The sequence below is a fragment of the Cynocephalus volans genome, chromosome 17 (genome assembly GCF_027409185.1).
Source record: "Cynocephalus volans isolate mCynVol1 chromosome 17, mCynVol1.pri, whole genome shotgun sequence".
Classification (NCBI taxonomy): Eukaryota; Metazoa; Chordata; class Mammalia; order Dermoptera; family Cynocephalidae; genus Cynocephalus; species Cynocephalus volans.
The window spans coordinates 20,045,250-20,071,200 of record NC_084476.1 but is presented as its reverse complement, the minus strand read 5'-3'; the positions used below and the strand labels follow the sequence as shown (position 1 = coordinate 20,071,200).

General features: G+C 41.7%; 1 protein-coding gene across 3 annotated transcripts in view; it reads right to left on the bottom strand.

Annotated features, from left to right (window-relative positions):
- The window catches only part of ASTN2 (astrotactin 2), a 902,747-nt gene that overhangs the window by 640,598 nt on the left and 236,198 nt on the right, over positions 1 to 25,951 (bottom strand). For 2 of the 3 annotated variants that reach the window (XM_063082086.1, XM_063082087.1), the window contains exon 4: positions 8,835 to 8,987. The exons of the other annotated variant lie outside the window; for it this stretch is intronic. In XM_063082086.1, the coding sequence (XP_062938156.1) occupies positions 8,835 to 8,987 (153 nt within the window). The remainder of the gene's footprint in view (positions 1 to 8,834; positions 8,988 to 25,951) is intronic. 3 annotated transcript variants of the gene reach the window in all.

Sequence of the window (25,951 nt, the reverse complement as noted above, 5' to 3'; positions counted from 1 at the left end):
GTTCGTGATCCACCAGCCCAGCAGAGTACAAGCTGACCAGAAAGGTGGATCCCCGGAGAAGCCCAAGACCCGAGGCAACCACACACACAAGACACTAGAGGCCAACTGAGCAGTCATGGTGGGAGCCATACCAAATTGGCAACCACAGCAACATCCTAGTTAGTCATTAGTCTCAAACCAGTGGACTGTGAAACCCCCTGCCACAATGAATAAACACCAAAAAAAAGACACCAGAAATACAAAAAATCAAGAAAGTACACCACCAAAAGTTGATAAATCTCATACTCTAGATCCTGTAGAACAAGAAGCCCTTGAAATAACTGACAAGGAATTTCGAGTGATAATTCTAAGGAAACTGAATGAGATACAAGAAAACTCAGCTAGACATCATGATGAAATGAGGAAAAGTATACAGGATCTGAAAGAGGAAATATACAAGGAAATCAATGTCCTGAAAAAAAATGTAGCAGAACTTGCTGAACTGAAGAAGTTATTCAGCGAAATAAAAAACACAACGGAGAGTTTAACCAGCAGGCTTGTCGAAGTTGAAGAGAGAACCTCTGAACTTGAAGATGGGCTGTTTGAAATAACACAAGCAGACAAAAAGAAAGAAAAAAGAATCAAGGACATGGAAGAAAACCTGAGAGAGATATCAGACAACCTCAAGCGCTCAAATATCCGAGTCATGGGTATTCCAGAAGGGGAGGAAAATGGAGATTCCATTGAAAACATATTCAACAAAATAGTGGCAGAAAACTTCCCAGGTATAGGAAAAATCACAGATCTTCAGATCCAGGAAACTCAACGATCTCCAAACGTATTCAACCCAAAAAGGCCTTCTCCAAGACATGTCATAGTCAAATTGGCAAAACTCAGAGACAAAGAGAGAATCTTAAAAGCTGCAAGAGAGAAGCATCAAATCACCTATAAGGGAGCCCCAATGAGGTTAACATCAGACTTCTCATCACAAACCCTAAAAGCTAGAAAGGAATGGGATGATATTTTCAAAATACTAAAAGACAAAGATTGCCAGCCAAGAATACTCTACCCTGCAAGGCTATCCTTCCGAAATGAGGGGCAAATAGTATATTTCTCAGACAAACAAAAACTGCGGGAGTTCACTACCACAAGACCACCCTTACAAGAAATCCTCAAGGGAGTACTGGGTTTGGTTCCTGAAAAATAACTACCACTGCCATAAAAACCTAAGAAAAATCTAAACCCGCTAGTACAATAAAAATGGTATTCATGAAGAGAAAACAAGCTAACAAAAACACTATCTACAACCTAAGGAACCAACAAACAAAGAAACCAAACAGTAAATCAGAAAGCAAGGAACAAAAGACACCTAAGACAACCAAACAACCAACAAAATGCTAGGAATAAATCAACACCTTTCAATAACAACTCTTAATGTAAAAGGCTTAAATTCCCCAATTAAAAGACACAGACTGGCTGACTGGATCAAAAAGCAGGACCCAACTATATGCTGCCTACAAGAGACCCACCTCACCCATAAAGATTCACACAGACTAAGAGTGAAAGGATGGAAAAAGATTTACCATGCAAACAGAAAAGAAAAACGAGCTGGAGTGGCTATTCTTATATCTGACAAAATAGACTTTAAACTAAAAACCATAAAAAGAGACAATGAGGGACACTACTTAATGATAAAAGGACTGATCCATCAAGAAGACATAACAATCATAAATATGTACGCACCCAATGTTGGAGCAGCCAGATTTATAAAACAAACTCTATTAGACCTAAAGAAGGAAATAGACACTAATACCATAATAGCAGGGGACCTGAACACTCCACTGTCAATATTAGACAGATCATCTAGGCAAAGAATCAGTAGAGAAACACAAGATCTAAACAAGACTCTAGACCAATTGTAATTGGCAGATATCTACAGAACATTCCACCCAACAACCTCAGAATATTCATTCTTCTCATCAGCACATGGATCATTCTCCAGGATAGATCACATATTAGGTCACAAATCAAGTCTCAATAAATTCAAAAAAATAGGAATTATCCCATGTATCTTCTCAGACCACAATGGATTAAAACTAGAAATTAATAACAAACGAACCTCTGGAAACTATACAAACACATGGAAATTATACAGCATTCTACTTAATGACATATGGGTCCAAGAAGAAATCAAGCAGGAAATCAAAAAGTTTATTGAAACTAATGAAAACAATGATACATCATACCAAAACCTGTGGGATACTGCAAAAGCAGTATTGAGGGGAAAATTTATTGCATTAAACGCTCACTTCAGAAGAATAGAAAGATGGCAAGTGAACAACCTAACACTTCACCTTAAAGAACTAGAAAAACAAGAACAATCCAAACCTAAAGTTAGCAGACGGAAAGAAATCATTAAGATCAGAGCAGAACTGAATGAAATTGAAAACCAAAAAACAATTCAAAAGATCAACGAATCAAAAAGTTGGTTTTTTGAAAAGATAAATAAAATTGACAAACCATTAGCATGGCTAACAAAAAAAAGAAGAGAGAAGACTCAAATAACAAAAATTAGAAATGAAAAAGGCGATATTACAACTGATTCATCTGAAATACAAGGAATCATTTGAGACTACTATAAACAACTATACGCCAACAAATTTGAAAATCTGGAGGAAATGGATAAATTTCTGGACACACACAAGCTCCCAAAACTGAACCGTGAAGACGTAGAAAATTTGAACAGACCAATAACAATAAAGGAGATTGAAGCTGTTATCAGAAGGCTCCCAACAAAGAAAAGCCCAGGACCAGATGGATTCACAGCAGAATTTTACCAAACATTCAAAGAGGAATTGACACCGATTCTTTACAAACTATTCCAAAAGATTGAAACGGACGCAAATCTCCCAAACTCATTCTATGAAGCAAACATCATCCTGATACCAAAACCAGGTAAAGATATAACCAAAAAAGAAAACTACAGGCCGATATCCTTGATGAATATAGATGCAAAAATCCTCACTAAAATACTAGCAAACAGAATACAGCAACACATACGAAAAATTATTCATCACGATCAAGTGGGATTCATCCCAGGGATGCAAGGTTGGTTCAACATACGCAAATCAATAAATGTGATACACCATATTAATAAACTCAAACACAAGGACCATATGATCATCTCTATAGATGCTGAAAAAGCATTTGATAAAGTTCAGCACTCATTCATGACAAAGACCCTCTATAAGTTAGGTATAGAGGGAAAGTATCTCAACATAATTAAAGCCATATATGACAAACCCACTGCCAATATCATCCTGAATGGGGAAAAGCTGAAAGCTTTTCCTTTAAGAACAGGCACTAGACAAGGATGCCCACTCTCACCACTCCTATTCAACATAGTGTTGGAAGTACTAGCCAGAGCAATCAGAGAAGAGAAGGAAATAAAGGGCATCCAGATTGGAAAAGATGAAGTCAAACTGTCCCTGTTTGCAGATGACATGATCCTATATATCGAACAGCCTAAAACCTCTACAAAAAAACTGTTGGAATTGATAAATGATTTCAGCACAGTAGCAGGATACAAAATCAACACACAAAAATCAGTAGCATTTCTTTTCTCCAATAGTGAACATGCAGAAGGAGAAATCAAGAAAGCCTGCCCATTTACAATAGCCACCAAAAAAATAAAATACTTAGGAATTGAGTTAACCAAGGAGGTGAAAAATCTCTATAATGAGAACTACAAACCACTGCTGAGAGAAATTAGAGAGGATACAAGAAGATGGAAAGATATTCCATGCTCTTGGATTGGAAGAATCAACATAGTGAAAATGTCCATACTACCGAAAGTGATATACAAATTCAATGCAATCCCCATCAAAATTCCAAAGACATTTTTCTCAGAAATGGAAAAACTATTCAGACATTTATATGGAACAATAAAAGACCACGAATAGCCAAAGCAATGCTCAGCAAAAAAAATAAAGCTGGAGGCATAACACTACCTGACTTTAAGCTATACTACAAAGCTATAATAACCAAAACAGTATGGTACTGGCATAAAAACAGACACACTGACCAATGGAATAGAATAGAGAATCCAGAAATCAACCCACACACTTACTGCCATCTGATCTTTGACAAAGGCACCAAGCCTATTCACTGGGGAAGGGACTGCCTCTTCAGCAAGTGGTGCTGCGATAACTGGATATCCATATGCAGGAGAATGAAACTAGATCCATACCTCTCACCGTATACTAAAATCAACTCAAAATGGATTCAGGATTTAAATATACACCCTGAGACAATAAAACTTCTTTAAGAAAACATAGGAGAAACACTTCAGGAAATAGGACTTGGCAAGGACTTCATGAATACCACCCCAAAAGCACGGGCAACCAAAGGAAAAATAAACAAATGGGATTATATCAAACTAAAAAGCTTCTGCACAGCAAAAGAAACAATTAAAAGAGTTAAAAGACAACCAACAGAGTGGGAGAAAATATTTGCAAAATATACATCTGACAAAGGATTAATATCCAGAATATATAAGGAACTCAAACAACTTTACAAGAAGAAAACAAGCAACCCAATTAAAAAATGGGCAAAAGAGCTAAGTAGGCATTTCTCTAAGGAAGATATCCAAATGGCCAACAGACATATGAAAAAATGCTCAACATCACTCAGCATCTGGGAAATGCAAATCAAAACCACACTGAGATACCATCTAACCCCGGTTAGGATGGCTAAAATCCAAAAGACTATGAACGATAAATGCTGGTGAGGCTGCGGAGAAAAAGGAACTCTCATACATTGTTGGTGGGACTGCAAAATGGTGCAGCCTCTATGGAAAATGGTATGGAGGTTCCTTAAACAATTGCAAATAGATCTACCATACGACCCAGCCATCCCACTGTTGGGAATATACCCAGAGGAATGGAAATCATCAAGTCGAAGGTATACCTGTTCCCCAATGTTCATCGCAGCACTCTTTACAATAGCCAAGAGTTGGAACCAGCCCAAATGCCCATCATCAGATGAGTGGATACGGAAAATGTGGTACATCTACACAATGGAATACTACTCAGCTATAAAAACGAATGAAATAATGCCATTTGCAACAACATGGATGGACCTTGAGGGAATTATATTAAGTGAAACAAGTCAGGCACAGAAAGAGAAATACCACATGTTCTCACTTATTGGAGGGAGCTAAAAATTAATATATAAATTCACACACACACATACACACACACACACACAAACCGGGGGGGGGGGGAAGAAGATATAACAACCACAATTATTTGAAGTTGATACAACAAGCAAACATAAAGGACATTGTTGGGGGGGAGGGGGGGAGGGAGATGGAGGGAGGTTTTGGTGATGGGGAGCAATAATCAGCTACAATGTATATCGACAAAATAAAATTTAAAAAAAAAAATAAGAATATGTCTCTATGTGTACATACTGTACACATATTAAGCAATTATTTTTGTTTTTGTTCCTCTTGTTCTCTACCATGTACCATTAGACTTACTGAGTTTATACCAGCATTTAAACGTTGTTAACATTACTTCACAGTATTTGCAATTTTAAGTTATGGGATATTGGGAAAAAGGTAAATATCATGTAAGGCCTTTACCTTTTTTGAAAGGGATTAATGCATTTCTGGTTGAACTGAGGAAAGTGTATCTTGTTAGGTGAAACTATTATGTTATTGTAAATTTGAAAATTAAGTGTGATTTAAGGAGATAGTATGGACACCAAGTTGACAAGGGGTGGACTTGTGAAGGTTAATTCTAGGTGTCAACTTGGTTAGATGAAGGAATGTTGAGAAACCTGGTAAAACAATCTTTTTAGGTGTGTCCATGAGGGTGTTTCTAGCAGAGATTAGTATGAGTCTGATTGGGTTGGGTGGGAAAGACCCATCCTCAATGTGGGTGGGAACCATCCAATTCACTTGGGATCTGGAGAAAACCAAAGACAGAGGAAACAGGTGAAGCTCTGTCTTGATCCGCTAGAGCTGGGACACACTCTTCTTTCCTGTCCGTGGACATCAGAGCTCGAGACTCTTCAGCTTTTGGGTTCCAGGACTTACACCAAGGGCACCATCCACGTCCCAAGTTTTGAGGCCTTTGGACTTGGACTGAGCCACGCTACCGGCATCCAGTTTGCAGACGGCCTATTGTGGGACTTTTCTTCATAGTCGTGTGAGCTAATTCCCCAAATAAATCCCTCTCATATAATTATAACATATGCTATTGATTCTGTCTTTCTGGAGAACCCCAACTAATACAGTGGTCTGCATTCATCATCAGATCCTCACAGCAATCTTCTGATGCAGGGACTGTCATCCCCAGTTTATGGAAGTAAAAACAGGCTCAGAGAAAGTCAATAACTCTTCCAGAGTTCTGCAAAGTAAAACTGGGCTAGGATTAGCTCTCAGATCTTTCTGACTTCAAGGCAACTGTATTTATCACTGTACAATGGTTCAAACTTGGGGTTTATCACTTTGAGATACCATCTCACTCCAGTCAGGATGACTAACATAAAAGACTGAGAATGATAAGTGCTGGAGAGGTTGTAGAGAAAAAGGAACTCTCATACACTGTTGGTGGGACTGCAAAATGGTGCAGCCTTTATGGAAAATGGTATGGAGGTTCCTCAGACATTTACAGATAGATCTACCATATGACCCAGCCAAAACCCAGAGGAATGGAAATCATGCTGAAGGGATACCTGTACTCCCATGTTTATTGCAGCACTATTTACAATAGCCAAGAGTTGGAAACAGCCTAAATGTCCATCATCAGATGATTGAATATGGAAAATGTAGTATATCTACACAATGGAATACTACTCTGCTATAAAAAAGAATGAAATACTACTATTCACAACAATGTGTATGGACTTAGAGAAAATTATATTAAGTGCAACAAGTCAGGCACAGAAAGAGAAATACCACATGTTCTCACTTATCTGTGGGAGCTAAAAATAAATAAATAAACATACAAACAAATAAAGGGTGTGGGGCAGAAGACACAACAAACAGAACAATTCCTTGAACTTGTTAAGGCAAGTAAACAGACATGATGTGGGGGAGGGGAGAGAGGGAAGAAGGAAAAGGAATGGGTAAAGGGTCACGAAAATCAACTACAATGTATATCAATGTATATTGGGAAGTTAAAATAAAATAAAAGAAATAAAAAAGAAATAAAAACCTGGGGTTTACCACGTGAGTTCCAAAAGGGCACTCCATCATTTCCTTCAGCTTTGATTTATGACCTCAGCTTAACATGCAGATCTTGATTTTTCACCGGATTCAGAATTTCACGGGATCAAGACCTAGATATTCACTCCACAAATAATCAACTCCTACCGTGTGTCAGGCCCTGATGTAGGCCCAGAAATACAAAGCTGATTCAAAAAATAAGACAATCTTCACCTTCAAAGAATGCTCTCTCTGGCTAAGAAAAGAGCCAGACAAATGCATATTATATTACACAAAAATAAAACCAGTGCTTAATACTTAGAGAAAAGCAGGGAGAATTCAGAATGAATTGTGACTGTGACAATCAGTGACGTCTTCATGGAAATATGCCATTCAAGTTAAGCTTGGAAAGAAGGTCGGACATCACTAATGTAGAGTGTAGCGTGTAGTGGCTACGTTAAAAGGTTTGGGACTCAGACTGCTAGGTTCTCTCTGATTCTGCCACTTAGTAGATTGTCCCCTGTGCTTTAGTGAGACCATAAGTAAAATGGGAATTACTACTGTACCTGCCTTATAGGGTTGCTATGCGGATCTACTGACGTAAGATGCATATATCATTTAGCCTACTGCCTGGAATAAGTTGTGTCAATAAACGTCGATGATTATTCTTAGGGGCCAGATAGAGACTTTCACGCAGAAAGTCACTGGGAGGCACACGAAGGGCACAGCACATGGATTTAGGAGAGCAGAGATTAGAGTTCTGCGTGGTTTGAACATATCTGGAGGTGCCAGAAAACCACTGAAGCTATGGGAGAAAGAATGACATAATTGGAACAAAGTCATAGAACATGGAGAAGGGAGAGGTGAGAAGAGCAACCGGCTAGAGACCATTGAGTGGACTGAAAAACAAGATGAGGTTTGGAAATGAGGCAGAGGCTAGGGGGTTCCCCCCATATACATAGTCACACCAATGGTCAGGGGAGGAGGATTATGACCATGATAATGTAGGAAGAGAGGAAGGGAAGGAGGGGAGAGAAGAAGGAGCAGGAAGGAAAGGTCAGCTTCTTATCGAATGCTGGGCTGGGCATATTGTAATGACCCTGTGAGACAGCAGTGGCTTAGAGTAGAGTCACTCAAATCAGGTGACATAGCAGCAGAACTGAAATTTGAATGCAGTGCCATTTAATTTAGAATACTCCTGCTTTTGACCACTATATCATTCAGGCTACTAAAGAGTGGGCCAAAGCCCTGTTCCTGGCCTCCCGCCTGAAGATGCCTTCTGTGAGAATGCTCTGCCTCTCTTGCTCTCTCCAGAGTGACAACAGCCACAATTTAAAGAGCACCTGTGGCACGCAGGTCCTGATGCTGGATACTTTCCACATATTGTTGCTAATATCCTCACTCACTCTCACATTTTGAGGATCTGTTCCAACTCTCAGGTGAGGCAGCTGGAGCTCAGGGAGGGAAGCTCGACACCCAGGGCACAGGTCTGCTGTCTCCAAGGGGATGCATTGAGGGAGAGTGGCACGAGTTCTAGGATCCACGGGAAGCAAGGAAAGAAGTCACAGCTCTCCCCGGCATCTTTGCAATTGGGGGACAGCCCTCTGACCTCATGGCAAGAAGTGCCAGGAGGGCCTACCTCGAGACCTGCTCCTCCGCTTCCGTTTCCCTCCCGTCGCTCTGCGCAGGGCTGGCTGCAGCTGGCCGATCTCGATGGGTGTGTTAGCGCGGAAACTCTCCTTGAACTTCTGCATCAGGGACTCCACTGTCTCCTGCGTCGCCTCAGCTGCTGCTACAGGATGGGCAATGGGGCTGAGGTTAGGACTGGGTCCACCTTCAGCCCCTGGAAGACTGGGCCTGGCCACCCTAAGTCCCTGAAACTCCCTCCCTGACCCACTGAAGATGTAGAATCACAATTAGACTAGGCTCTGATGTACCTGTTGGCTTACTCATTTATTTATTCAATACTTACCGTTTTCCAAGCACCACCCTAGGCTATTGGGCTATGGTGGAGAAAAGTGAGACACAATCCATTATTCAAGTAATTCACAATTTGGTAGGACACATATCCAGACAATTCCAATACGGTGCAACACTCTTGGGATAGGAGAGTATATAATTCCAGAGAAGCACCGAGAAGGGTCAACTCATCCACCCCAGGAGTCAAGGCAGCAACCTTAAGAAAGAGTAGGAATTAGCAAAGAAGGCAGGATCAGGGTGGGGTTGGAGAGATTTGGAAAGAGAGCGTCCTGGGCAGAAGGAGAAGCACGTGTGATGATCTGAAGCCAAAAAGAGCCCAGCGCTCGAGCAATGGAAAGGAGTTCAGTGTGGCTGCAACAGAGCTTGCACAGAAAGGGCTCCAGGAGATGAAGCCAGAGAGACAAAAACACCTTGTAGACCACATTTAGGAGTATGAATGGCGAAAGGTTAACACTGAAAGGTTTAAAATAGTCAACTGACATGATCAAATTAAGTCACTTTGATAACAGCTGCTAACTAGAGTATGGAGAATGCACATTGAGGTGGGAGGGAGGCCAATGTTGAAGCTTCGCAGAAGCCAGTCAGAGGCAAAGGTGGCCTGAACCAAGACAGTGGCTGTGAAGGTCACACAATGATTTAGGAGATAAAACTGCAGTACTGTGGATATGTTGATCACTTAGCATCATATCCCCACTTTACTGAGGGGCAGTTGAGGCCCCCAAACAAGGTGCATGCTGTGCTCCAAGCTAGCAAGGGGCCGAGTTAAGCCTTGCAACCTCCAGGCCCACAATACCCACCAATGATTTGTTAGTAGCCACATTTCCACAAAGTTTCCAAATTGAGACTGATAGGAAGTTCCAGTGAATGGAGAGAGCGAGGTCAGAAGGGCAGAGAAAAAAAGGTGGAAGATAAAAGAAAAAAGAAGAGCAGAGCTTGAGAAGGAAGGAGAGAGGCAATGTAAGAGGCAAGCAGAGGAAACCAGAAAGAAGAAAAGGAAAACCGCTGAATGGCTTCAGTGCCTTTGTTCTAAGAAATGCCCCACAGGAGCCCTGACTTCGAAATCTTCAAACTCAGCCTTCCCTCCCTCTACGTCTCTGGAGGCTAGGAAATTTCTTCTTCGGTTTGAGCTACTTGCTATCCAACGCCAAGAGATGAAACATGCCAGAACTTTCTGTTTCTTTGAATGGGTTTCACCAGACTAGATAAAGAAGGCTCCTGAACATCCCAACACCTATTTCCACGGAGCTCTTCCTTTCCCAGGGGAGATTATCAGCTTAGACAGAAGTGTCCACAAGGTGGGCCATACCTAGAGGGCTGATTTGGGTATTGGGTTCTGTGAGGAGCCCCATTTACAGGAGCACAGGGGAATCTATGACTGCTAAGAAAAAGACAAGTGACAATGCAAATAAACCATGTGGTGGCATTAGAGCTTCCTCACCCACCTCTCCTGCCCATCTCACTCTGCACATATCTCAAGCAGGTCTACTCAAAGGTGAACCAAGAAAAAGATCCCAAACTTGGGATCCTTACTCCAAGCCTGTGAGGAGCAGCCCTCTAGCAAGAGACTACAGAATGATTTGGAGAAGCAATGCCATGCCCAATTTTGATTCTTCAAACCCAGAGCGAGGGGTGATTTCCCCCAAATTGTAAAATGAGGGCTATACTATAGTCAAAAGTCCAGAACAAGCCATAGTCTGGAATCCCTAAAGGGAGAGACCCATACAGGTCTGTCGATATCCATTCATTCATTCATGTCCTCATTTATTCATCTATTCATACAACATATTTTTCAGAAAAACCATCATGTACCTACGCTGAGCACAGGAGGTATATCTTAGTCAGCCTGGGCTGCTGTGACAAAATACCATAGACTGGTTGAATAAACAACAAACATTTTCTCACAGTTCTGGAGCCTAAAAGTCCAAGATCAGGGTGCCAGTATGGTCAGGTTTCGGTGAGGGTCCTCTTCCTGGCTACAGATGGTCACTTACCCCCTGTGTCCTTACATGGAGGGGGAGGGAGAGACAGAGAAAGGGAGAGGGGGAGAGGTGTCTCCATTCCTCCTCTAATACGGCCACAGTTCAATCAGTTTAGCCTCCCCCCATGACCTCATTTAATCTTAATTACCTCCTAATGACCCTATCTCCAGATACAGTCTGCCATGGACTGAACTGTGTGGGTCCTTTCCCCCATCCCCACTACCCAATGCATGTGCTGAAGCCCTAACTCCCAGTGTGACTGTATTTGGGATTTTAGTAGGCAATTGAGGTTAAATGAGGTTATGAGGGTAGAGTCCTAATCTGATAGGACTGGTGGTCTTATATAAAGAGGAAGAGAGAGAGACCCTCCTGTCTCCATACGCACACACTGAGGGCACACACTGAGGAAAGAGCACATGAACATGCAGTAAGAAGGTAGAGTCTCCAGGACAGGAAGAGAGCCCTCACCAGAACTCCACCGTGCTGGCATCCGGATCTTGAACGTGAGCCTCCAGAACTGTGAGAAAATGAATTTCTCTTGTTTAAGCCACCCAGTCTACAGTATTTTGTTATGGTAGCCCGAGCAGACAAAAACATAGTGACGTTGGAGGTTAGGACTTCAACTTATAAATTTGAAGGGGGTGGGGGGACACAAGGATTTAGTCTATAACAAAGTCCATTGGTGAAAACATAAACAAAATCCCCTTATGATGCTTACCATATAGACAGGAAGACCAATATTAGTTAATAATTTACATATAAATGTAAAATTTACAAGTGATAAGTACTGTAAAGGAGAGGTGCAGGATGACACCAGAAGCTGTATTAGAAACTATGACCTAGTCTAGGAAAGTCATGGAAACTTGTTGCAGGGAGGTGAGGTCTGAAAAGCATCAGGGTCGGGGGTGGAGGGCTGAGGGGAGGGGAGGACGACAAAGACTCTAAACAAAGACTTTTTGTGGAGAAGGAACATAGAAGGGTCTGCAGTTGGTCACTGGGGCTGAAACCTGGGAAGCAAGTGATGTGAGGTAATGCTGGAGAAGAAATAGGAAGCCCTGACCCTAACCCTACACCTAATTCTAACATTTCTGGGCCTTGTTAAAGATGGACTATGCAGAAGGTTTTAGGAAGGATTACGGTGTGGTCAGATCTGCATTTTGGGAAGATCAATCTGGTGGAAGACAATTCCTTGGAGAAGGACAGGAACGAAAGTGAGAAGAGCAGCTAGTCCGGGCAGAAGTCCGAGCATGAGATGCTGGTGGCTGGAGTAGGGCAGCAATAGTGCAGAGAGAAGGAGATGGAGCACTAGAGAGAGCAGAGACAGGAGTAGTGGAGTAGCAGTAGAGGCAGAAAAGGGGGCAAACCAAGTAAAATGCCCTTGGAAGATGGTGACTGATTTGAAAAGGTAAGTAAGGGGGTGGGGCGTGCTGAGGACCACTCGTCTGGCTTGGACCAGAGACGTGGAGGAGGAACTCTATAAGAGACCATGTTTGAGAGGCATGCACATGAGTTAGTTTTCGATATGAAAATTTTGTGCCATCTTCAAGAAGACTAAGTGGAGATGTCGAGTAGACAGTGAGTTATGTGGGTCACACACTCCTGGGAGAGATCTGGACTCTGAAGGCTATGCATGCAAACCTCAGCAAAGGTAGAGAGGGAGCACGTGCAATGGTTAGAGTGTGAGCTGAATCCAGTGCAGTGCAGGCAACAGAACACTCATCATCCCTGGTCTGTGAGGTTGTCGCCATGTGCACCCCCAGCTCCACCCCCACCCCCAGGCTCTTTCTGTCCCACTCTATGTCTTGAGGCAGATCCTATGGGCTGCACTGCTTGGCTCCTTTTTATGTGGCTGTTAGTTGGGTTTGTCCAGTGGGATGCTCTGGCGGAATATGATAGGAATTTGGGGGTATTTCTTCCCTTGCTCCTTTACTGTTTCTGTGCCACATTTCTGAAGAAGACCAGGACTCTCAACAATTACAGCTCTGCCAGGGCCCCTTTTTTACAGTTCCAGTTCTCACAGGGTCAGGTAAAACCATTTTCTCTCCCTGCCCCTTCCATTCTAGGAGCCAGTAGTGGCTTCCTGATATTTCTGGTCCCGGGAACTTTGATATCCCCGAGCTGACTCTCCTCCCTCTGCCTACACCTTTATAAATAGTTGCTTCAACGAATTCTCTTAAAATCATCCATTTGAGGATGCCTTCTTTGTCCAGCTGGGACCTTGACTGATGTACCAACTCTCCCCTCCTCCCCCCACCCCCCAAGGCTCTGACTTTCAGCAATTCCTAAACGTCAGTTTCCTCCCAGCTTGTTATTTGTTTTCTTTCTCCTAAACTGATGCACATTTGACCAGCTGGGGGAAGAGGGAGACACACAGAGAGGGAAGGTTTGCTCTTCTGAATGGCAAGGGTTTCTGACCCTGACTGTAGTAAATCCCATCCATCTGTTTGGCTGTTCTTACTTTGGCGACAGTGCCACGAGCCCAGACAGGCTTGGAGGGGGAAGGGCTTCTGCAAACCTCTCCATGGCTGATTTCATCTTTGTACCACTCCCCCCAATCCCTGATCCCTCCCGACCCCATTTGGCAGCTCTATCAATATCAATACATCAAGTTGCTCAAACAAGTCACATTACCTCTAGCTACTCACTGAGCTCTGCCTCTCCAGCATGGAGAAAGGCTCACCCATCGCCTGGATGAATGCAACAGATGGTGCTTGATGTGAGCATCACGGCAGGCCCAGGAAAGGGAGGGGGAGGAGGGGAATGCCGCCTCCATGTAACAGACATATAGGAGATTGTCAGGCCTAATGGGAGTGAACCACTGGGACCTGAGGAGAGGAGCCTGGCCCCTAAGCCAAGCTAGAGAGAGAAGAGAGAAGAGGAAAAGAAAGGAGAGAGCAAGGAAAGAAGACAGACCTGTGCTAAATAATAATAAAAGACACAAGAAAAGAAAGAGGGGGCGGGGCAATGGGAGGGGAACCACTGAAATGTGTACCTGCTCGGGTTCAAGTTCCAGTGTCACTTTTATCACTCACTTTAATTTTTTCAGACACATCCAGTCTATATCAGAAGAAACTTAATTTCTGAGCACTGCTCTTTTCTGGGTAAGGACTGGCATTTCCTATGTTTACTTCTTTATTCCTCCTAACAGCTTTAAAAGGTAAGTACTATCAACTCCTGCTTAGAGGTGAAGATGCCAAAACTCAGAGAAGTTCAACGATCTTCCAGGGTCACGCAGCTTAGAAACCGTGGAACTGGGATTTAGACTCAGGTGACAGTGACTCTGATTCGTCAGCTCCATCCACTGAACCACTCTACACACACTGTCTCTGGTCTGCTTGGTGGGTAGAAAGCGTATCTCAATCTTGAAGTCTGGGTGTGACTTCTCCGGGCCTTGAAAAGTGACTCTAAGAATCCAGACCCTCTTTAGATCATGTAGGGAAGGATCCCCAGGCAATGTAGACCTGATTAGAGACTTGATTGGAGACTGGCCTGCTGTGCCAAAGGGACCCTGCTAAGTGTTGATGATCAAGACTGTCCTACCTAGAGGTACCAGGGTCAGCTCATGTCCCATTTTGTCAGCTCTGCCTCATTACAGAACTATGCTCAGAAAACCAAGCAACCAGGTAAACATCGATTGGCCATATTGCCCAGTGCAAGTGAAAAAGCCCACTTGAGCTCCAATGTCACCTCTGCAATTGGGTGTCCTTGAGTCATTCCCTTCATTTTCACCACCCCTGGTTTTATCCTCTATATTGTCTGCAGGTTTGTTGAGAAAATTCAATGTAATTCTGTACACACAATGTCTAACCCAGCTTCTAGAATACAGTAAGTGCCCAAGAAAGAGTAGTCATTACCCACCTTTCTCTCACTGACCCTTCAGCTTCATGATGTTTCACTTAACTCATTCATTCATTTGTTCAACTTTGAAAGTCATGGGCATTATAAAGTAACCACTTTGGAAATTCTCTTAAAGATGGTATATTTCTTCTCACCAAGAGACAAGGTCCTACTAAAAGTTAGCAGCAGACCAGGGTCCAGCATTCATGTTTCTTGTTTCCACCACTCCTCCCCGCTTCCCCAAATTCTAGGATCATTTTTTTTTTTAAAGATGACTGGTAAGGAGATCTTAACCCTTGACTTGGTGTTGTCAGCACCACACTCTCCCAAGTGAGCTAACCGGCCATCCCTATATAGGGATCTGAACCCATGGCCTTGGCATTATCAGCACTGCACTCTCCCAAGTGAGCCATGGGCTGGCCCTCTAGGATCATTTTAACCTCAGTATATTGTGATGGAGAACTTTATGGGTCAACTTGGCTAGGTCACGGTATCCAGATATTTGGTCAAACATTAGTCTAGATGTATCTGTGAAAGTATTTTTTTGATTACATTAACATTTAAATCAGTAGACTTTGTGTGAATCAGTAGACTCTTCGAGTGGGCCTCATCCAATCAGTTGAAGGTCTTAATAGAAGAAAGACTGATGACCTCTCTGAAGAAAAGGAAACAGACCTTCAGACTTGAGCAGCAACATCAACTTTTCCCCATTTGTTTATTTTTTCTTTTGTTGCTTGTGCTTTTGGAGTCTTATTCATAACGTCTTTGCCCAGTCCTATTTCCTGGAGTGTTTCACCATGTTTTCCTTTAGTAATTTTATGGTTTGGGATCTTATATTTAGGTCTTTAATCCATTTTGAGTTGATTTTGGTATAGGGTGAGAGGTATGGGTCCAGTTTCATTCTTCTGCATATGGATGTCCGACTTTCCCAGCACCATTTATTGAAGAGACCTTCTTTTCTCCAATGTATGTTCTTGCTGCCTTTGTCAAAGATCAGTTGGCTGTAAGTATGTGGTCTGATTCACGAGTTTTCTATTCTGTTCCATTGGTCCAAGTGTCTGTTTTTATGCCAGTATTATGCTGTTTTGGTTATAATAGCTTTGTAATGTAATTTGAAATGGGGTAGTTTTATGCCTCCAGCTTTATTTATTTATTTATTTATTTATTTTGCTCAGGATCACTTTGGCTATTCGGGGTCTTTCGTTACTCCATATGAGTGTTAGGATTGCTTTTTCTATTTCTGTGAAAAATGTCATTGGTATTTTGATGCAGATCACACTGAATCTGTAGATTGCTTTGGGTACAATGGACATTTTCATGATGTTAATTCTTCCCAATCAAGAGCATGGCATGTCTTTTCACCTTTTTGTATCCTCTTTAATTTCTTTCAGTAGTGTTTTGTAGTTCTCACTGTAGAGATCTTTCACCTCCTTGGTTTCTCTAGCCTGTTGGCCTACCCTGCAGATTTCGGCCTTACAAGTTTCCACAATCACATGAGCCAATTCCTTAAAATAAATCTCTCATATAGATAGATAGACAGACAGACAGAGATAGAGAATGTATATAACAAAGAGGATGTGGTTATACACACACACACACACACACACACACACATACACACACACACACACACACACACACATCTTATACATTTTTACCTTATTGGTTCTGTTGCTCTGGAGAATCCTAATATAGACCTCAATTTGTGTCCCCAGGCTTTGGATTGAGCACACTTAAATGCCAGAATTGGACAGCAAGTGATAAGAACAGACATCTCCATCCTAAGATATGCCTTAGCTGGGAAGACCCAACATAAATGCAAAGAATCATCAAATTTTGACATTGTGAGAGTCCAGAAACTGAATACAACATCCATTTCATATAGGAATCACCTCTTCAGGGAAAGAAAAAAAGAAAAGAAAGAAAGAAAACAGCCAGTGTTCTTTAGCCAGATGAGAATGCTCCATGTACAGAACAAATTTAAAACCCATGTACACATTTTTTTTAAATGGCTACCTCTTCCTAACTCTAAGGGATAAAAAAAAATTATAGACAGAATTTCTTCACTTTTTAGTTATTTTTCTCCCATATATTTTCTTAAACCTTTGGTGTCTGGTACAGCTTATCTTCAAGCAAGTGTCTGCAGACAAGACAAATGAACAAACTGCAAAAAATATAAATCGGAAAACTTGGGAATAGCCTTTTCTTACACACAAGATCTTGGGCCTGTTGGTTAATATTGCAGACTTACAGGGTGGTCATGATTTCTGCTAGGACTGCATCAGGTTTGAATGATGAAATTAAATTTAGTGATATTCTCCTCTGTTCTGTTAAAACAACAATACCTTCCAGGTTTTCTGGAGCTGTTTCCACAGTCTCTAGCCAGAACACAGATGGTCTTTAAGATTCCCTCCAGCTCCACCATCCTGTAGATCTAAATGTAAATGAATGTGCTTTTAGGAAGATGAAGCAGGAACTACAAGAACTGCAGTCCTTAGTTGGCAAAGCACTTTCACCTCCCTCAAATAGTGCTAGCCTTACAAGCTGAACTCCCATTTTCTAGACTTCAGAGTGGTAAAGGCCATTCCAAAGGTTGGGCTGGAGTTGCATACATGCTAAACATATATATCCTATCGCTTCTGTAGCTCTGGAGAATCCTGACTAATCCAGATCTGTTCAACAAGGCCTGTTCAAGAGAAAAAGGTACAGGTAACTAGATAGGCTGGGTCAAAGACTTCTTGTTCACTTCATTATCACCTTGATGGCAAGGTGTGGCCTTGGGAGGCTTTGGAATCAGTCACAGTTTGGAACACAGTTAGCCATGTTTTTTCTTTTTCTTTTCTTTTTTTTTTGTCTTTTTCGTGACCGGCACTCAGCCAGTGAGTGCACAGGCCATTCCTATATAGGATCCGAACCCGCGGCGGAAGAGTCGCCGCGCTCCCAGCGCGGCACTTTCCCTAGTGCGCCATGGGCTCGGCCCAGCCATGTTTCTTACCAGCTATCGGACTTGGGCAAATCACTTACCCACTCAGAGCCTCAGCTTCCACATGTGTTAAAATGAGGCTTGCAATTGTAACTCCAATAAGTTGTTTTTGGATTAAATGAGATGTTAAATTGCATATCACAGTACCTGACACAGAATGAGTACTTTAAAAATGTAGTTAATATTATCATTGACAAAAAAGGCATAAACTATGAGGCATAGCAAGTCCAGATCTTCTGCCTAGTCCAGGCAGCAGAATCTGATGGGGCTAGAGTTATTAGCCAGATTCATCTCATACAGTCATCCCTTCTGTAACCTCACAGGAAGGCCACACTACGTGCCTCAGCACTCCTTGGGACTGGAGAGTCACCTACATTCTACAGCTAGAATGCTTCATCTGATACCATTACTGGGTGCTGCATCCAGGGGCGGACACTGGGGACAAAGTGATAAACTGAACATTGTCCCTTTTTAAAACACTGTCCTTTTTAAAGGACACTGTTTAGCAGAAGAAACAGGTAAAGATAATGAAAATAAAGTGCTATATGCCTTGGTAAAGAGAACACTGAAAATGTGTCCCCTAAGTTTTTCTGCAGGTAGAAAGTATATGGAAAATTCCCAGAAGAGATGCCAACCTGCCTGAGCCTCAAAGGATGTGGAACCAGATAAAGAGGATGACAGAAAGCGTAGCATGAGCAAGAGAAAGGGGCAAGGATTGTCAAGAAAATTCCACACAGTTTGGTTCTTCTGGAGCTTAATGTGAGAGGTGATTTTTATTACCAAGAGAATCCATCTTTGGGCTAGGAAGGAGAGCCTGGTGTTTTCGACCTACTCCTATTTCCTTTCCCAGACCCTATTTCAAATTTCCTACTTCTTTTAATAGCTCTGCTATCCAACCCCACTCCCCTTTCCTGTGTCTGTTCTTATCTCAGATACTTTGGGTACAGTGAGAACACTCAGTGTAGGAGGCTGGCAGACTTAGGTGTAAACTTTCATTCTATCTCATATGCATTATGTGACTTTCGGTATGTTCCTTAACCTCTCTAAGACTCCAGTCTTTGTTTGTAAAACCTTGTGCATAAATTTCCCTCAAGAATTAATTGTGGATTTTTTTTAGTGTTGTTAAAATCGAATGCAATAATATATGCAAAGTGCTTAACACAGTACCCAAAACAGATTAAGCAATCAACAAAGTACAGCCTTTATTATCATTATTGCTATCCAGTTTAACTATGATAAGCCTGCAGAAGGTCTTGCACAGAGTTACAGCTCAATAAATACTAGGTTCCCTACTTCCCTTTGATTAAAACCTGCACTTTGATTCCCTGATGTCCTCTCATGTTCAGATCTTACCATTATCCCAAGCCACTGTAACATTCAGAGTTTCCACCTCCTCTCTCCTTTAGCCAATTTCATCATGGTTACACCTTGGGTCTTGCCATAGCTGTAACCTGCATATGGCTGCAAACATTAATCCTAGAAATACGGCTTCTGCTCATGGTGCTGTGTCTGTTCTCATACCTTGCTTTGTCAAGCTCATCAAGTCTGTGCTTTGTCTTCTAAGAGATCACCAGGTCCTAAATGTTAGGCATACTGTGCCAAACATTTGGGAAAATATAAATTTGTTGCTGACTAAGGTCTAGCACCACCGTTATGTGCCAGAGGAATTTGTTTTTCTAGCAGCTAGTTGGCAGAGAGGGGAGAATTACACTCTTTTATTCTACTCCTTTTCTCTCTAGAAATTTAACCTCCTCCTGGTTTTACTTCTCCCAGAGAGTTTTTTGACTTCCCTGGTTCATCTGTTACCAGGGTTCACCTAAATGTACCATTCCAATTTGCCAAGAATATCTCGTTAGCTGGATAACTGCAATGACAATAATGACGTTCACTGTTTATGGAGTGTTTAATATGTGACAGGTATTATTTGAAGGTAAATACAGCCATCATTTAGTATAATCCTCATAATGGCTATGGCATGGAATTATCACCCTCATTTCTTCACTGCTGCCTGAATCCATGCCCTTGCTACCAACTCATTATAGATGGGATGGACTTCATTGTAGATGGGGTGTAACTTTTGACTTGGGCTTGACTGTGTGACTTGCTTTGGCCAATGGTGGGTGGGTGGAAGTCAGAATGTCCTAGTTATAAGCCTAGGCTTCAAGGGGTATCACATATTTCTGCTCACACATTTACATCTGCCACCACCAGGAGGAGAGCATGTTGAAGCTAATCTGCTAGTCCGAGGAGGGTGAGCAACTCATGGTAGCCTCACAACCCTGCAGCATGGAGCAGAGTTCCGATAACCCCTTCAGCCTAGGTCACTGTCCCCAGCCAACCTGTAGATGATGATCAAGCCCACATGGGATGAGCACAACACTCCATTGGACCTTTGGACACATGACTAATCAATATTTATTACTGGATGCCACTGAGATTTTATAATTGCTTGTTATGTAGCATTGTTGTAGCAATGACCGACTGACATACAACCTTTCAAGATACATATCATTATCTCCGTCTTACAAATGAGTAAGTGAGGCACACAGAGGTTAATTAATTTTTCACCATCATAGACAGCCTGTAAATAACAGAGCTGCACAAATATCTTGAAGTACTACTTTATGACTTGTTTTGCAGTGAGACCAATAAACAGGGTAAATAAACTGCCTTCCACACTGGAGAGGATGCAAGAAATGTCTTCCTCTCAGCAGGCTTTGCTTTAGACCATATTAGTGATCATCATGAGAATGATCCCAGAAATGACAACCATCTGAAACTGAGGTGTCCCTCTTCAGAGACATAAGGACACACTCATTCACAGTTTTTAGAGTTGGGCTATGCTTGCTGAATGAATGAACAAATATTTCAGGGTATGTATCTCCAGGCACTCAATGAGGGGTATAAAAATATGCATTGTGACATGGGTATGTTACTGATCCATAATATGGTCAGGAAGGGGGATGAAGAAAGAGCAGAATATGGAGTTTGTACAATTCTCACTACTTCGACTGGCAGATTTTCCACCCATCCCCTTTAAACTAAGGCAAATCTTCCCAGTGCAATAGGGAGGTTATAAATTTAAACACACATAAGTCAACTATAGCAAATGGCAGGGATTTTGGGGTGAAATTAATGCAGTCACATTATAAGTACATCCTATTTCTCAATATTAAACTCTTAAAAATAGACTGGCTAAATATATAGACAATAAAGGATTGAGGCTGAGTTGGCATTACTATAAGGCTCAGGATTTTTCCTTCCATTTAATGACTAATAATTTCAATTTCGTGTTTCTACATGACAGTAAAAGCAGGCATGCTTTATCATTCGTGATTACATGCCACCACCACACAAAAATCCAAGCAGTAACCTAGAGAGCAACATTGGGGGTGTAACAGAGAATCTTGAATGGAAACTCAGCAGATCTGTAGGGAGAAGAACAGGACTCAAGTTCCAGGTCAGCTGCTGTGTGACTTTGGACACCCCACAAAGCCTCTCAGAGTCTCAGGAAATAAAAGTTCCTGTGAGATGAGTGTTAAAGCATTTAGTAAGCCAGGTCACTATAAAAGTTTACAGTATTGCCACTTCACTAGTACTAGTAAAGACTAGAGTTCTAAAATTTGCTAATACATCCTTAATGAAACAGAAAGTTTACATACAAAGGGATGAGACAAAAGAACATGATGAAAACAGATTGCAAAATTATCTTATTATTATATACTCCGAGGTCCAAATCCTGGATCTATTAGCATCTGCTCACCTTTGAATACAATGACATTGCCTCTCTAAGTCTAGGTTGTTCTTCATTGACTAAATGAGGGTAAGGATACCTACAAGGAGGGTTTAAATGAGCACCACTGGGATACCATTCACTCATATTTGTTGAGTGTTTCCTCTATACCAGGCACCATTACCTTATATGCCACTCACCACATGCCTGAGAAGTGGGTGACATTAGTATCCCCATTATGGGGGCAACGCTAGACCTGCAGCCTGAGCATGTCTGACTTCTATGATCTTAACCACTACTGAAATAATGCAGACAGTAAAAGGAGCAAAAGAAAGGTGTGGAGGGGGCCGAGAGGGGATCAGCCTGTGGAGTGCTGGAGTGGTCCCATGCATCTAAGGGAGCTGCCATGTGAATATGGGGTCCCATCTGCATCTCAGGAATGATTTTATTCTCATGGCTAAATAATCCTGAATTATCTTCTTTTTCTTAATTCAGCCCCGGTTAAAACTAGCTCTGCTAAGTATTATGGATACCTCCTTTTTTATCTATCCTTTTCCCAGGGAGCAGCCAAAAAAAACTGAGCTAAGGCAGCAGAAAGGACTGGAAATCATGTCTTCAGTGGAGCAGAAAAAATTCCTCCTCTGATGTTTTTTGGTGAAATAATAGAGATCCATCCTAGGAAGCAATTTGCACAGGGAGCCTGCATGCACGGGCGGATGGGTCTTGAGGAATACTCTCATTTTGCTAGATGTGCACAATGAGGTAGAGAAATGTGATCAAAGAAAGAGATATATATAGAGAGAGACAGAGAGGCTGTGATAGAACCTCCAACTCTGAGCTTGTCTCCTTGCAACACTGGAGAAGCTGATAACCCTCGACAGAAGCTCATGCTCCAGCCACTGTTCTGGTAAGGGTATTCTCGGTTATAGATACTGTGTGCTCTCTCTCTCTCCTCTGAGTACCTGCCTCCTCTATTTCTCCCTTTATCTCTTATCAGTCTCCTTTTGGTTTAAAGCTCCAGAAGCTGGTCCCAGCATGCCTGGATTAGAGGTAGATGTCCAAGCATTTGGAGTACTCATCATTAATGTAATGAACATTTTATAAAGACACACTCAGTTGGGTATTTTTCTCTACTCTCCTCACTTTTCATTCGATAATATAGGCATCAGAGAGCTCAATATGGATTGACAGTAAGGTGACCACTGAGAAAGTAACATATATATTCTTAGGCTATGTTAATAGACACATAAAGTCAAGAACCAAGAAGGGGATGGCCCTACTTTTCATTGCTCAGACCATACCTAGAGAACTGTGTTGAGATCTGAGTGTCACATTAAGCCTACTATTAATAAAGTACAGCAGGTCTAGGTATGAGAAGCTACGCTGATAGGAAAGCCTGTAATGGTATCTTGAGGAACAATAAGACTCTGTGAAGAAGCAGAAGATAGGTGCCTTCAGTTACTTATAGGACTGTAGTATTAGCACTACTTCTAATAGCAATGCTTAACATTTGTATTGCTATAGCTGCACGCCAGGCTCCACAAGACATTCATTATATATGTTATAATTATTAGAGCTAATAGTTTTGAGTGCTTACACTGAGCCAGACATCTGCTAAAGGGCTTTGCAGATATAACTTTATGTCATTCACTATGATGCTGCAAAGCAAACACTATATGTATCTCTGTTACAGATGGAAAAACTGATCCTGAGAGAGACTGAGGTTATTGACTAAGGCAGGGTTTCTCAACCTTGATACTACTGACATTCAGAACAGGTAATTCTTTGTTGTGGAGACTGTCCTGTGCATGTAGGATGTTTAGCAACATCCCTGGCCTCTACTCATTAGATGCTAGTAGAAGTGTCCCCTCCCCAAGTTGTAACAACCGAAAGTATCTCCAAATATTGCCAAATGCACTCCAAGGGGCAAAATTACCCCTTAGGTTGAGAATCAATGAACTAAAGTAACCTAGCTTGTAAGGGGGAGGATTGGGACTCAAATCAGATCTATCTGGTACCAAGACCCATCATCTTAAGAATAATAATGGTTATAACAATCATAATAGTAATTATTATTATTTTGTGAACCTATGATCTAATAGAGCTTCCTAAATAAGGAAAGATTTGCAGAGGTGTTAAGTCCACTGAAACTGGAAGTAATCAGGCAGAGAAATCACCTTGCAAAAATAACACAGAAGAGATTCAAGCATTAGATAAAGGTGGAGTAAAAGGCAGGTCAGACTACCGATAATCCTTAAAGTTCATCATCCCATGAATTTAAAACTTGAGGTTCTTATTTTTATTCTGAATGTCTTTCAGCAATAGTAGATCAATAATTGTAGAGGAAAAAATCTTAATTTGGAATGTCTTCTCTTTAGCATAAACCTAAAGAAATTCACCTTGCTTTCATATGTATGAGATTGGGGAGATGCTATTCCCAACTCCCTTTCTTCACCCCTCCAATACGCACACAAACACAAACCCTCTTGTCTATACCTCTGGATTCAAAAACAATTGATCCATTTTCTAATTCGAGGCCACAGAAAGGTCGGAGACAGCAGCCAGTCATCAGCTGTGTGGCAAATTGGCGAGTCTCCACTCGTTTCTAATAAGTTAATGATGCCTGAGAAAGGAAGACATTGGCAGGAAGAAAGCCCACAGCCTCCCACCTGTCTCTTTGTATGGCCAGAGCATCTACCCCCTGAGCTATATTTGAACACAGAAGAGGAAAGAGGAGAGAGACATGCACATCTCTAGCAATTAGAGACTGGAATGAAAAAAGAGACATGGTTCCAAGTCAGTAGGAAACCTGCTGGAAGCCAATCATCCACACGGCATTTCAGAGGCAGTGCTTAAAAGAGCCTGATGGTGCAAGGAATTATACCAAGACGAAGTTAAATTAAAGCTGTACCAAGTTAGGCTGGACATCAAAAAAAATTCTTCAATTCACTGATGACTCAAGCACCGAAAAAAAAAAAAAAAAATGACAAGAGAATATGGAGTTCCATATCCAGAAAGCCAAGCGGAACCTACCTGTCTGGGTGACTTTAGCATTCACCTGCAAAACACAGGGACAGAAGTAACACTTGGATGTTGAGTGTGGTACATCAAAGAAGGATGAGAACGTTTTCCTAGGTGGCATGTGTAAAGGTGCAGAAGTACAAAGTCATTTCAATTCAGAAACTGATGAGTCATTTAGCCTGGCTGGAGTCCAGAGTTCCTGGAGGGATGCTGCTCTAGACAAGGGGAGAAGGAAGGTATGAACACATCATGAAGGGACCTGAATGCCAAGCTAAACATTTGAACTTTTGTCTGTATCATAGGAATATATGGAAGGATTTTGACACTGTCAGAGTGTCAGAGTGACACTGTCAGAGAGCTACCTAAGGAAGATCAATGTGATGATCACTGTGGAAGAAGGATCTTAGGGAGAAAAATAATGATCATAATGAAATGTATTAAGCCGCTCTGCATGTGCCAGTAACTGTGCTAAGCATTTTACCTGAATTTCCCAAATTAATACACACAACAACTGAATGAGGTAAACACTACAATAATTTCTTTTTCATAGAAGAAGAAATTAAGCCGAGCATTCCAATTGTGCTCAGGGTCTCAATACTAATTATTAGTGGAGTCAAGATACTAACCCTGTTTCAACTCTAGTGACTATGCATTTATTCAAGGAGAACGTGACAAAAAAACATACAAATCTTCACTACAGCAGGTTCGAAGGAAATAGAAAACAGGATATACAATTGGAAAAAATATATTTAGGAGTTAGGATGGGCAGGAATAATAGGACTTAGATATGAATTAAAGGAGATAGAAGTCAAGAAGGCATCCTGGTTTTCTCCCTAGAAAGGACATATAACTATATGATGTGAGGGTTAACTATGCCCCCAATATATCTATCAGTTGCCTAATTGTTCCCCTTTCCAGTTACAGAGTGATGATTTGTCACTGATGTTTTCTTTACCATGATCAACTTGCCTACAGAACTAAATCAAAACATTGAATACAGGGAAAAAAAAAATTAAGTCATGGCATGAAGAAATTTCTACGCCCCACCCTCAGTCTCAGCGAATGGCAGCAGGGCAGAGAGCCTTGGACAAGACCACACCACAGATTCTAGGATTTGGGCAGGACTGAAGGGATCAGCCCAGGAGGGCACTGGATTAATGAGTGGGGGGTCTGTGGAAGACTGAATTTGAAACAGGTAACACTTATGCAAATATTTGCACTCA